Here is a 13,472-nt window from a genome sequence, read left to right on the forward strand (position 1 = left end):
CACCAGCCTTATAAATAATGCAGAAAGTGTTTTATATGTATTTTTGTGTTAAGTGTCAAGTATTTATTCTTTCAGGCACTTACAGCATAATTCAATGCATTTACAACATTCTTTTCATTTTATGAATAAGTCAGGAACAAGATATTTTAAATACATAGGCATTTCATCTTTTGTTGTTTAGAAATGTTCAGCCTAATCAAGTATGATGATTTTCTTTGTTTTTATTCTAATGGATTCTTCATATTGGTTAACTTACTGGATGATTTCATGTGTAAACGTAGCGCCTTATCCCAAATGGTTAAACAGAAGTTATTGAAGATATTATTAAGTTAACATATCTTCATGTTGTTTTAGAAAAGCCACCTTTCATAACAAAAGAGTTGGCAGCCTCAGTTTCTGTCACTGAAGGGGAAGATATCATCTTGCACTGTGAAACGTCTAAACCAGAGTGTACAGTTAAATGGTTTATGAATGAAAAGCTTTTGAAAAATTCAAAAAGGCATAAAATCACTCGTTTTGGGAATGAAGCCAGACTAATTGTTTATAAAAGTGTAGAGGAGGATGCTGGAACTTATGAATGTCAGACTGTGGCAGCATGCTCTAAAGCTGTTGTCAAAGTGAATGGTAAGAAAATGAGCTTTACTTGTAAGCGGTATTTACTTAATAGTGAATCCACATTTTACTGTATTTAGATAACAAGTTTTCCATTACAGAATTCACAAATCACCATCAGAAATTTTGAGATGCAGAAAAAAATTTCCATTACATATTTTTGTGGGGATAAAAAAACATAAAATGTACATTAAGAACTGAACTGGTTTACCAAAGACAGTGATCACAGGCTGCTGGTTCACAGAAAGAGGCCACTTAACTGATTTTCTTTGGAAAATGACAAGGCAATTTCTTCTTTCAATGCTTAAACAGTGATATTTTATCAAACAGTATAATATCCATTTCTAGTTAATTAATTTTTCCTTTCAATATTCTATGCAATCAAAATTTCCATGTCTGTAGACCACATACTGGCAGGGTCATTATAGTTGGGGGAAAATGCTTCCCATACAAATGCACCCCTATTTAAAACATGGGTTTCAATGGGGGGAAAAGAGGCTTGTTTTACAGGAAATTGGAATAGGGGAGTTTTTCTGGGAATGCATTCCTCCATAACAGAGGGATGCACTTAATTGTAAGAATGATTATAATAGCTACTTAACTTATTGATCAGTTGCTAACGTTGTTTGTCATTGATTTGCAATTATCCATAGTTCATCAAATTTAAGTGCTTTGGTACTTTTCTGATGTTTGCATTGGTTTTGACCTATTAATTCCTTGAGACTTTTGTAACTCCATGATTAGAATGAAGTAAGAGTTTTCAGTATTGATCTGTACCCTTGAATATATGAATGTTTGAAAGCCCCTCACTGGAATAATTTGTCAGTGGTCTTGTCAGAATATATAGTATCCTAAGTGTATGCAGAAATGTCAGCATTTGAAGAAATATCAATTCTCTGGCAAAATTATCTCTTTTACTTGGTGCTAAATATCTCTGTGCATTGTATATCAGACAGCTTCATAATCTTGAAGGTTGTCCAGAATCAGATGAGTCCTAGTTGTACCTTTAAAATGGTTTTGTTACTGGGTAGAAAGTGAATTTTGAAACAGGTATGTCAGCTGCCTCCTTGTATCAAAAGGAGAAGTGAGGGGTTCACTTTTGCTGCTCCAGCTGGCCTTGTGTCAGTTTACCCTCCATGTTGACTTTCTTTTTTTTTAACTTTTCAATTCTTGTGTTAGTGACCTAAGATTTGTGGTTGGCTGCAAAGATACAGTAATAATTGCTGAACTTGTCGAAAGGTTCCCCACGAAGAAAGCAAATTGAGTACTGTGATCCCTGTTCAAATCAGTGGTGTAACAATAGTAATGTCCTCAAGTTAACTGAGCACAATTATATATTTTTTAAAAATCCTCTCCATATATGACATGCCCTCTTCTCATTACCACCATCAAGGAAGAGGTAAAGGAGCCAGAAAACTCACACTCAATGATTCAGAAATACCTTCTACCCCCCCCCCCCAAATCAAATGTCTGAATGGTCCATGAACATTACTAACTATTCCTTTTTGTTTGCACTATTTATTTTGTAATTTATAACAGTAGTTTTTACACGGTACTGCTGCTGCAAATCAACAAACTTCATGTCATACAATTTAGTGATAAAAAACCTGATTCTGAAGTAGGAAGCACAAATTTTTATCAATATTTTGAACATTTTACAGATTGTGTAATGATTGGAGCACAGGCAAATAGGTATTTCAAAACACTTATTTTTTGAAGATAAAACCATGTCAAGGTCCTGGTAAGCAGTTTTCTTAGCTGTAATTATAGTAGCTGTACTTAAACTTATTATTACAGGATTTGTGTGAAAATAACTTTAATTCACACCAGGTAATTTCCTGTGATTATGATGGAAAATACTGCGAAAATTTTAGACTGTGTGGTGTGCTGAACCACTGACAAGTTTGAAGAAATTATAAAGTTACTTTCAGTCCCTGGATTAAAAGCAGTGAACATTAACACCTTTACCTCCACTACTAGTTCAAAATCCAGGTTATTGTATGCTAAAATACAGTGCATATAAAAAATATTCACCCCCCCCCCCCCCGGAAGTTTTCATGTTTTATTGTTTTACAACATTGAATCACAGTGGATTTAGTTTGGCTTTTTTTTTTGACACTGATCATCAGAAAAGGACTCTTTAGTTACAAAGTGATCTAAATTAATTACAGATATAAATCACAAAATAATTGATTGCATAAGTGTTCACCCCTTTAATGTGACATACTAAATCATCACTGGTGCAGTCAATTGGTTTTAGAAGTCACATAATTAGTTAAATGGGGATCACTTGTAAGCAGTCAAGGTGTTTCAATTGCTTGTAGTAAAAATATTCCTGTAAGTGGAAGGTCCAATTCCTGGAGAGAGTACCCTGACAAAAACTACACCATGAAGACAAAAGAACACTTAAAGCATCTCCATGAGAAGGTTATTGAAAAGCATAAGTCAGGAGATGGATACAAGAAAATTTACAAGTCACTGAAGTCAATCATCAAGAAATGGAAAAAAAATGGCACAACTGTAAATCTGCCTAGAGTAGGTCATCCTCAATAACTGAGTGACTGCAAGAAGGGGACCAGTGAGGGAGGCCGCCAAGAGACCTGTGAATACTCTGCAGGTGTTACAAGCTTCAGTGGCTGAGATGGGGGAGACTGCGCATACAATAGCTGTTGCTTCACTAGTTACAACTTTATGGGCGAGTGGCAAGGAGAAAGCTGATACTGAAAAAAACTCTCATGAAATCTCAGCTAGAGTTTGCCAGAAGGCATGTGGGAGACTGAAGTCAGCTGAAAGAAGGTTCTATGGTCTGATGAAACCAAAACTGAGTTTTTTGGCCATCAGGCTAAACATCACTCATCAAAAATACACCATTCCTACCGTGAAGCATGGTGGTGGCTGCATCATGCTGTGGGGATGCTTCACTGCAGCAGGCCCTGGAAGGCTTGTGAAGGTAGAAGGTAAACTGAATGCAGCAAAATACAGGGAAATCCTGAGGGAAAACCTGGTACAGTCTGCAAGAAAACTGTGACTTGGGAGAAAACATGTTTTCCAGCAAAACAATGATCCCAAGCATAAAGCCAAAGCTTTACAGGAATGGCTTAAAAAAACACAAATTTAACATCCTGGAGTGGCCAAGTCAGAATCTAGACCTCAATCCAATTGAGAATTTGTGGCTGGACTTGGAAAAAGGTTGTTCACTCACGATACCTGTGCAATCTGACAGAACTTGAGCAGTTTTGTAAAGAAGAATGGGGGAAATATTACAGTGTCCCTATCCACACAAACTCAAGGCTGTAATTAGACCATAGGATATAGGAGCAGAAGTAGGCTATTTGGCCCATCGAGTCTGCTGCACCATTCAATCATGGGCTGATCCAATTCTTCCATTCATCCCCACTCCCTTGCTTTCACCCCATATCCTTTGATGCACTGGCTAATCAAGAACCTCTGCCTTAAATACACCCAATGACTTGGCCTCCACAGCCACTCGTGGCAAATTCTGCCAAAGGTGCAGCTACTAAATACTGACTTAAAGTGGGTGAATAATTATGCAATCAGTTATTTTGTGTTTAATAAGTGCAATAAATTTAGACCAATTTGTAGAAATTTGTTTTCACTTTGACAGTAAAGATTCTCTTTTGTTGATTGGTGTCAAAAATGCCAAATTAAATCCACTGTGATTTGATGTTGTAAAACGATAAAACATGAAAACTTCCAAGGGGGTGAATACTTTATATAGCCACTGTATTAATGAAATAATTTGTTTCCCAAAGATATGCATCTTGTGTAAACCTCACGCAAGTATTAAATGATTTATGTTAATGCATCCCTCAGCCTTGCCTGTGCTTTTCAAACAAGAGCTTCAGAATGAAGAGGCTGAAGAGAATGGTACTGCCACATTGCGCTGTGTGGTTTCAAAACCTGGTGCTTCAGTAGAATGGAAAAAAGAATCAGTAGTACTTCACCCATCTGGAAAGTATGAAATGAAACAGCAAGGTGCCATCAATGAGCTATTAATTCATAATCTGAAAATAGAAGACGCTGGAACATATAGCTGTGATTCTGGAGATCAACAGACCTGTGCTTGCTTAAAAGTAAAGGGTACGGAGACTGCAGTTATTGTTCACCCCTATTCAGTGTTGTTTTAAGTCATGTAGGCTTTTACATTTTTGGTTGTAATGCCTACTGGTCTTTTCATCTTGTCTATTTCATCCTTGTGCTGTTCTAAAATCACCTTTTATAGCAGTTTCCTGTTTTGGTCTTTACCATTTTCATCCTCAGCACTAACATGAGAAGAATATATTACTGTACGTCATTTCCAAAGTTGCTAAATCATCTGCTCATTACTCCCAGCCCTATTTGATTCACATCTTTTTTGACCTCTGTATTACATTACTTTGCATATGCTCTCTTCCATGTATCATTCGTGACTCTGCTCCAAATGAATGAACATTTTGTCCTATGCTTACTGATGTAATTAACAAATAATTGTTCTTTTGTTTTTCTCACCATCAGAAGAACTGTTATAAATCTACCTGTAAAGTTATAATCCGTAAATATTCATCTTTCCAACCCCACATTACTTGCAAAGTTTCCAAAATGCTGTCAGGTTTACAATCACCTTCCCCTCCCATCCCTCTTGTTTCTTGAACTGATTCATATTCATAATGCTGCTAATATGTGTTCTTTTTTGTAATTTCAGTATGTCTATAAATTTCAAATATTCTGTAAAATGTGTATTGAAATATTGTATGTAAATACTGTATAATTTGCAGTTGCTTGTAGTGAAATACAGGGACTGAAATATCTTGTTAGACTTCAGGTTTGAGAATTGGTTAGACCCAGCATGAAAAGGGGAATAGGTTCATTACCTACTCCTCATGCTGTTGTATGGAATGCTTGTCCCAGTTAGTGATTGGTGTGCTCTCATGGGAGAATGCAGTTTATACTGAATGACTCTAAAAAGTGGAGAATCATGGACAGAAAGTGAACAATGCTGGCTGATAGAAGTCTTTTCCAGCAATACTCAGGTGGATTTTATTTCTGGGACAGATTGTACTTTTGTCCAAGAATGGGAAATCATGTTTTTTTACGGTAGTGAACAAAATTAGGCTACTCCGTTGATTGTTGGAGGGAATGGAATAAGGGTAACCAGGTCCTTCAGGTTTGAACTCTCATTTCCTCCAAATAACCTTTCAGGATGGTTGAATGCTGACAAATGGCAATAGCATTTCCTTTACTGACTCCAAGCTATTCAAATTATACAACTTTAACATGGGTACATTGTTTGTCAAAGAAGTGACTTTCCATCCTGATGAAGGGTCTTGGCCTGAAACATCAACTATCTATTCCTTTCCATAGATGCTGCTTGTCCTACTGATATTCTAGTATTTTGTGTGTATTACTCTGGATTTCCAGCATCTGCAGAATCTCTTCTGTCTGGGTACCTTTTTGTGTTTTGTACATTGGTAGTCTTTAGGTTGTCTCAGTCATCTGTTATTCTAACTTAATGAAAGATCTAACTTGAGCTTCTCTTGAGTTTCTGATCTCTGTTGTATGTCGTGAAGTTTGTGCACAGGAATCATTTGAGAGTGGGGGAAAAACTACAGTATAGTTTCATGCGAATTGACATGATGGTTGCTAAAAGGATTATGTATCATCCGACAGAAAGTTACAAAGCCACCAAAATGTGGGCAACCAAAAATCGGGTTAGCCGGCCTGTGGTGTAGTGGCATCTGCACCAGACTTCGAGGCGAAAGGTTCTGGTTTTGAATCAGGCCGGCTCCTTGCACAATTCCCATCCTGCTGGGCTGAGTATCGAGCTAGCAACTTGGCCTTGTTTTTTTTTAAGAAAAAACAGGCAAATGCTAAGAAATGACAAGGCTGCACCTGATATGCTACAAGGCTTGGAGAGGAACAATAAGAAATATCAGATTGCATAACTTTTTATTACTGCATTGCATGATCCAAAATTGATTTTACCATGAGTATAGTGCTTCTAGCCTAACCTTTTCCTAGTGCCTGACATATCCCTAATGATATTGCTTGTGCGGCATAAATTGAAGTTCCCATATCCAGAATGCAAAGGTTGAATAGTCCTTCAAAAAGTTGAATGTGACCTGCAGTACCATTAGGCTGGTACAACTGCACTGCTCTGGATTCTTAATTTTAGGTGCCAGTTAAAGTGAACACTCCTGATAACATGAGGAGTGTTCACAATACAACTTCAAAACTCTTTGGAGACTGCCCATATTCAAAGAAAAGTACTTGGATGATGCTCAAGTAAGTGCATTTTGGACCTTGAGGGAAGAGGTATGGAAATGTATTGTGATGACCTTAGCCTTCAGAGCCTCTGCCTTTCCTGTGGCAGACTGTATGCTACTTGTGTATGCTATTTGTGAAAATTATGTCTTTAAGGACCAACAAACTTAACTGAGATCTGAGCAACAAAGTGGTAGAAGTAGTATTACAATAATATTGCTTCCAGCTGAACCAGCTCAAGTTTCATTTCAGCAAATCCATTTAAGGTGGAATCATGCCTGTGTTTTTTTTAAATCCAATGTATCATTGCCGATTAACTGGACTCTGAAAACTCACACTCATTCCTCTGCCATTCTTTATTTTACTTGTACACATAGAGAACTGCATGTCCCCTCTCATCACACTGTTCTGAAGTCTGAACAGAGAAATGCTATTTTTATACAGAATTGACTAGCAGCTATGGATGTTGACCATTTGATAAACTATACGTTTGAATTCCTTATTTGCAGGATCAATCACCATTCACAATTTAGCCGTTAAAAGTCAATATAGACTACAGTCCAACAGCTGGATGACACTTCGAAGTTAGTAAAATAATTGTCCCTTAGTAGGTGTGTGTTCCTTGAATTACTTACATGGTTTCCCCATTAGCAAAATGGCTCAACCTGGCTCTTCCAACTGCTGGCTATGGAAAGAGAAACTATGCTCTTCAAAGACCTTTCCTGTCTTGGCTGACTGCATTCTATCTGCAACCTAGACATTATGATGCTGCCTGGCCTGCTGCGTTCCACCACCATTATGTTAACCCTTGTCTTGCTGCAACTTCCACAAATGTCACCATCTTTTTTCGGAAGACTTAGTTAAGCATTAGCATTGGAAATGTTTTAAAGTGGCACAATCTAATTTTTAAATAAGTTACTTTTATAGACTTCAACACCCTTGACAACGATTCCACTTTCAAGGGACCTTGAAAAAAGGCCCAACTCATGCCTGCTGAGGTGCCTTCCTGAGCTAGTCTATTTTGCCTGCACTTAGCCCTTTCACTCTAAACTTTTCCTGTTCACACAGGACTTTGTCAAAAGTTTTGCTAACGTCTGTGTAGGTCTTGTCTGTACTTTCCTCTTTTGTCCTCCTGGTCATCTCTTCAAAAATACTCAATTAAATTCGTGAGACAATTTTTCATGCAGAAAGTCATGCTAACTGTGTCAATTCTTTCCTCTCCAAATGCAGATAGATTCTGTTTCTCAGAATCCCCATGTAGTAAATTTCCATCATTGACGTTATGCTCAATGGCTTATGATTCCTCATTCTTTTAACACTGCCAATACCTAGCGATTTCTTCCTTTGCTTCCCACATCTGCAGGTACACTTGATCAGAACCCGGCAATTCATATGCCTCATATACCTTAAGACTGACAAAATCTCCTCTTCTACTTTAGGAATAATCATAGAATAATGGAGCAAATCATAATATTTTTGTAGATTCCAGTCCTAATCATAGAAAATTACGGTGCATAAACAAGCCTTTCAGCCAATCTAGTCCATGCTGAACCATTTAAACAGTCTACTCCCATTGACTTACTCCTGGACCATAGCCCTCTATATCCCTACCACCTATGTACCTATCCAAACTTCTTTTAAATATTGAAATTGTGCTCATTTGCACAATGCGCTGGCAGTTTGTTCTACACCCTCACATACCTTCAAGTGAAGAGGGTTCCCCTCATGACATTTTATAAACATTTTATATTTCATCCTTAACCGATGAACTCGTAATTGTATTCCCACTTAACCTCAGTGGAAAAAGCCTGCTTGCATTTACCCTATCTATGTCACTTGGAATTTTGTATACCTCTATCAGATCTCCCCTCAATCTTCTGCATTACAAGGAATAAAATCCTAACTTGTTCAATCTTTCCTTATAACTCAGTCCTCTAATCCTAGCAATATCCTTGTAAATTTTCTCTGTACTCTTTCAACCTTATTTACATCTTTCCTGTAGGTAGGTGACCAGAACGACACACAATACTCCAAGTTAGGCCTTACCAATGTCTTATACAACTTAAACATAACAACCCATCTTTTGTACTCAGTACTTTGATTTATTGAAGGCCAATGTGCCAAAAGCTTTCTTTATGAATGTATCTACCTGTGATGCCATTTTCCATTAATTATAGATCTGTACACCCAGATCCCTTTGTTCTACAGCACATCTCTGTGCCCTCCTGTTTATGGTGCAGACCTACCCTAGTTGGTCTTACCAAAGTGCAATGCCTTGCACCTGTCTGCATTAAATTCCATCTACCGTTTTTTTTTCAGCCCATTTTTCCAGTTGGTCAAGATCCTGCTGCAAGCTCTAATAGTCTTCCTCACTACCCACTACACCCTCAAACTTGCTGATCCTGTTAACCACATTATTATTCAGATTGTTGATATAGATAACTAACAACAGCAGACCCAGCAGTGATCCCTGCGACATTCCACTAGTCATAGACCTTCAGTCAGAGAGGCAACCATCTACTACCATTGTCTGGCTGCTCCACAAAGTTGATGTCCAACCAGTTTACTACCTCATCTTGGATGCTGAGCAACTGAACTTTCTTGACCAACTTTCTATGTGGGTTCTCGTCAAATGGCTTGCATGTAGACAATATCCATTGCCTTGCCTTCATCAACTTTCCTGGTAACTTTCTCAAAAAAACTCTTAAGATTGGTTGGTCTCGACTTGCCATGCATGAAGCCATGCTGACTATCTCTAAACACCTGCCATGATGATTCTCCACACTAGTGCTCCACATAGTTGCAACCTTAGCCGCCTTCTACTCGCTGTACACTCATGACTGCATGGACAGATTCTGCTCTAACTCCACCTACAAGATTGAAGATGATACTGTAGTTGGACATGTTTCAAATGATGATGTCTGAGTATATGAAGGAGATAGAGCTTAGTGACATGGTATCTTGGCAACAACATTTTCCTGTGTCAGCCAAACAAGAGGACTGGTCATTGATTTCAGGAAGGGGGAGGTGTACATACTCCTGTCTACATAAACAATTCTGAGGGTTGAGAGCTTTAGTTTTCTAGGAGTGTGCATCAGTAGCATGCTGTGGTCCAACCACATTGACACTATGGCCAAGAAAGTTTACTAATGTCTCCATTTCTTTAGGAGGCTAAAGAAATTTGGTTTGCTTCCCCCCCCCCCCCCCCCAGCAACCCCCATTGAACCTTGCCAATTTCTGTCTGGATGGTTCAGGACTTGGTATGGAAATTGCTCTGCTTGTAACCATAAGAAACGAGAGAGTGGTGAATAAAGCTCTGCACATCACAAAAGCTGATCTCCCCTCCAGGGACACTATCGATATTTCTTGATGCCTCAGTAAAAGAGCTAATATTATCAAAGACTCCATCTACCCCAGACATGTTCTGTTCTCCCTTCTTACATTGGGCAGAAAGTGCAAAACTTTGAAAACCAGGCCCAAGGACGGTTTCTTCCCCACGGTTCTAACACTCTGGACTGGATCCCTAGTATAATAAGGTGGACTTTTGACCTCAGAATCAACCACAATATGATCTTGCACCTTATCGTTTACTTGTATTTAACTTTCTCTGTAGTCATTGCATTCTGCGTTCTATTATTTTATCTTGTACTACCTCAATGCACTGTGTAATTAATTGATCTGTATGAACAGAATGAAAATGGATTTCCCCCCCACTGTTCCTTGGTACATGTAACAACTGGAAACCAATTCAAATTCCAGTTCTTTTTTTTATATAAAATTTTAATGGAATGAAATTCAAACCAACAAATCAGTACTGTCATTTTATATTTCTTTCTCATCTAACGTTGTAAGCATTACCACAAGACCATAAAATGTAGGAGCAGAATTAGGCCATTCAACCCACTGAGTCTGCACCACCGTTGTGGCATGGCTGATTTATTATCCATCGCAACCCATTCTCCTGCCTGCTCCCTGTAACTTTTGACGCCCTGATTAATCAAGAACCTATTAACGTTCCCCTTAAATATACCCAATGACTTGGTCTGTACAGCCATCTGTAACAAAGAATTCCACAGACTCACCATCCTCTGGCTAAAGAAATGTTTCCTCATCTCTGTTCTTAATATTTCTTTAAAAAAATATTTATTTATTAAATTTTAGAAAATTACAAAGAATAAATGTGATAATAAATAGTGAGAAAAATAATATTAACCCTTCTCCCTCCCCTTAACCCTTATCTAAAGAAAAAAAAAGAGAAAGATTGCCTGGATATCGGAGGATCCCCACATGTTCCATGGAGTTCAAAATAATTTTAATTTTTTATTTTTACTTTCCCCAATTACTTTATAATTTTATCTTCAAAGGACCTATGTATTTAATCCTATCTTTTGTAGGTATGGGAGCCAAATTTTCAAAAATATATCATTCCTTTCATTTTCTTAATATATGTTAAAACTCTTTTTTCTTTTCACAGGTCCATTAATTCCATTAACATTAAAACTTAAAAAACTAAGTAAATTAATCATTCATAATACCTTGGGAACTCTTTAAAATTCTCCATGTTGCTATGAGTTTCTCCCCAACCATCCAGGCAAAAAAGAAGAAAAATAGAAGAAAGATAACTAATATATAAGAAAAAAAACAAAGTACCCCCCACTAATGTTGCGAATAAAAAGAACACAACATTACCCCCCCCCCCCCCATTTTACGGGTCATGGCAACTGCCATGATTGTACACGTGAAACTCGCAGCCATCGATCAGGAGCTCTTCCAGCTCCCCCGCAAAAAAAAGGAAAATATATTAGTGAAGAAAAAAAATAATTAATGTCTCTACTCCCAATTAATACTCAACTATTTTTTTATGTACATGTCCATCAAGTCCAACCTTGTTTCAGTCTTCATCATTAGTCCATTTCATTTCTATAATTCTTTACTTCTTCGTGGACATCAGGTAATTCTTGTACAAATTCCTCCGCTTTCCGGTAGTCAACGAAAAATCTTCTTTCTTCGTTATCCAGGAAAATTATCAATTTTGCTGGATAGCTCATTAAAAATTTATAGCCCTTTTCCCATAAAGATTTCTTCACTGGATTAAATTCCTTCCGCTTCTTCAGAAGATCGTAACTTATGTCTGGATAAAAAAAAACCTCTTTTCCCTCCTATTATCAATGGCCCATTTCTCTTTTTAGCACCTTGAGTAGCTGCCTTCAAGATCATTTCTTTATCTTGGTACCTTAAACATTTTATCAAAATTGATCTTGTTGAGGTCTTGGTCTTAAAGCTCTGTGTGCTCTTTCGATTTCAATTACTTGGCTTCCTTTTTTCATTTCTAACATTTTTGGAATCCATTCTTGAAAGAATTTTATTGGATTTTCTCCCTCTGTACCTTCCATAAGACCAACAGTTTTGATATTATTTCGTCTACTAGAGTTTTCAAGCGCATCTATTTTTCCAACATCCGTTTTCTTTCTATTGTCCAGGCAAGATTATTATCTTCTATCTTATCTATTCTTTCAGTGTTTTCTTCCACTTTTACTTCCATCTCTTTAACTTTATTATCCATCTTCTTTCGTTTTTCCACCACATTATCGAGTTTATTCTGCATCCTTCTTACAGCTTTTAATTCATTCATAATATATATCAGAATATCTTTTATGTCTCCTTTAATCTCTTCCTTCTTTTCCTCTTCTTCTTCCTCTGAATTTCCCAAAGAGTCTGATTCCACTTTCGATTCACTTCCAACCGTGGTTGGGATTTGTAGTTTTGTTAATATCTGTTCATGCATACTTTCGTGTATGCAATGTTCTTGCCGTTTCTTCTTGGAGACCGCCGATATTGCTGCAACTTCCAGTCCCGCATCATCAGAAGTGCCATGCACTTCGCCGGGAGGAGATCCAACTTGAGTCCGAGGCTTCACCGAGACGGTTAGGCCTTTTTCTCTGCCGATTTGTGCAGTCTTCGAAGTAGTAGCTTTCTTCTGTCTCAGTTTAGGAGCCACATCAAAAGATAATCCTGAGTTACTTATAAATAGTTTTTAGTAGATATTTGTTAACTCTTCTTCATTTAAAACCCTATTTCATTACTTTTTACGAGGGAGCTGGATTCCCAACGTCTCGACCCTACGTCATTACGTGACTCCCCATCTCTGTTCTTAATTGACATACTTCTGTTCTGAGGCTGTGTCCTGTGGTTCAAGATACCCCCACTGTAGGAAATATCCTTTGCATATCCACCCTATCTAGGCCTTTCAACATTCAATAGGTTTCAATGGGATTACCCCCCCCCCCCCCCCCCCCCCCCCCCCCGGTCTCCTTTCTAAGCATCAGAGCCATAAATCACTGCACATATGTTAATTCTTTCATTCCTGAGATCATTTTCTTGAACCTCCTCTGGACTATCTCCAATGCCAGCAGATCCTTTCTGAGACAAAGGGCCCAAAACTGCTCACAGTACTCCCAAGTGTGGTCTGACCAATGCCTCATAAAGCTTCTGTATTACATCCTTGCTTTTGTATTCCAGTCCTCTTGAAATGAATTCTAACATTGCATTTGCCTTCCTTACCACCAACTCATTCAGCAAGTTAGCTCTTAGAGAACCCT

The 13,472-nt window shown here is 37.9% G+C and overlaps 1 protein-coding gene across 1 annotated transcript in view; it reads left to right on the top strand.

The window, feature by feature from the left end:
* obscnb (obscurin, cytoskeletal calmodulin and titin-interacting RhoGEF b) overlaps window positions 1-13,472 on the top strand; it is a 533,110-nt gene that overhangs the window by 161,794 nt on the left and 357,844 nt on the right. The window contains 1 exon segment of the mRNA XM_059971780.1: window positions 4,447-4,713. Within this exon segment, the coding sequence (XP_059827763.1) occupies window positions 4,447-4,713 (267 nt within the window).

This window comes from Hypanus sabinus, chromosome 6, assembly GCF_030144855.1.
Source record: "Hypanus sabinus isolate sHypSab1 chromosome 6, sHypSab1.hap1, whole genome shotgun sequence".
Lineage (NCBI taxonomy): Eukaryota > Metazoa > Chordata > Chondrichthyes > Myliobatiformes > Dasyatidae > Hypanus > Hypanus sabinus.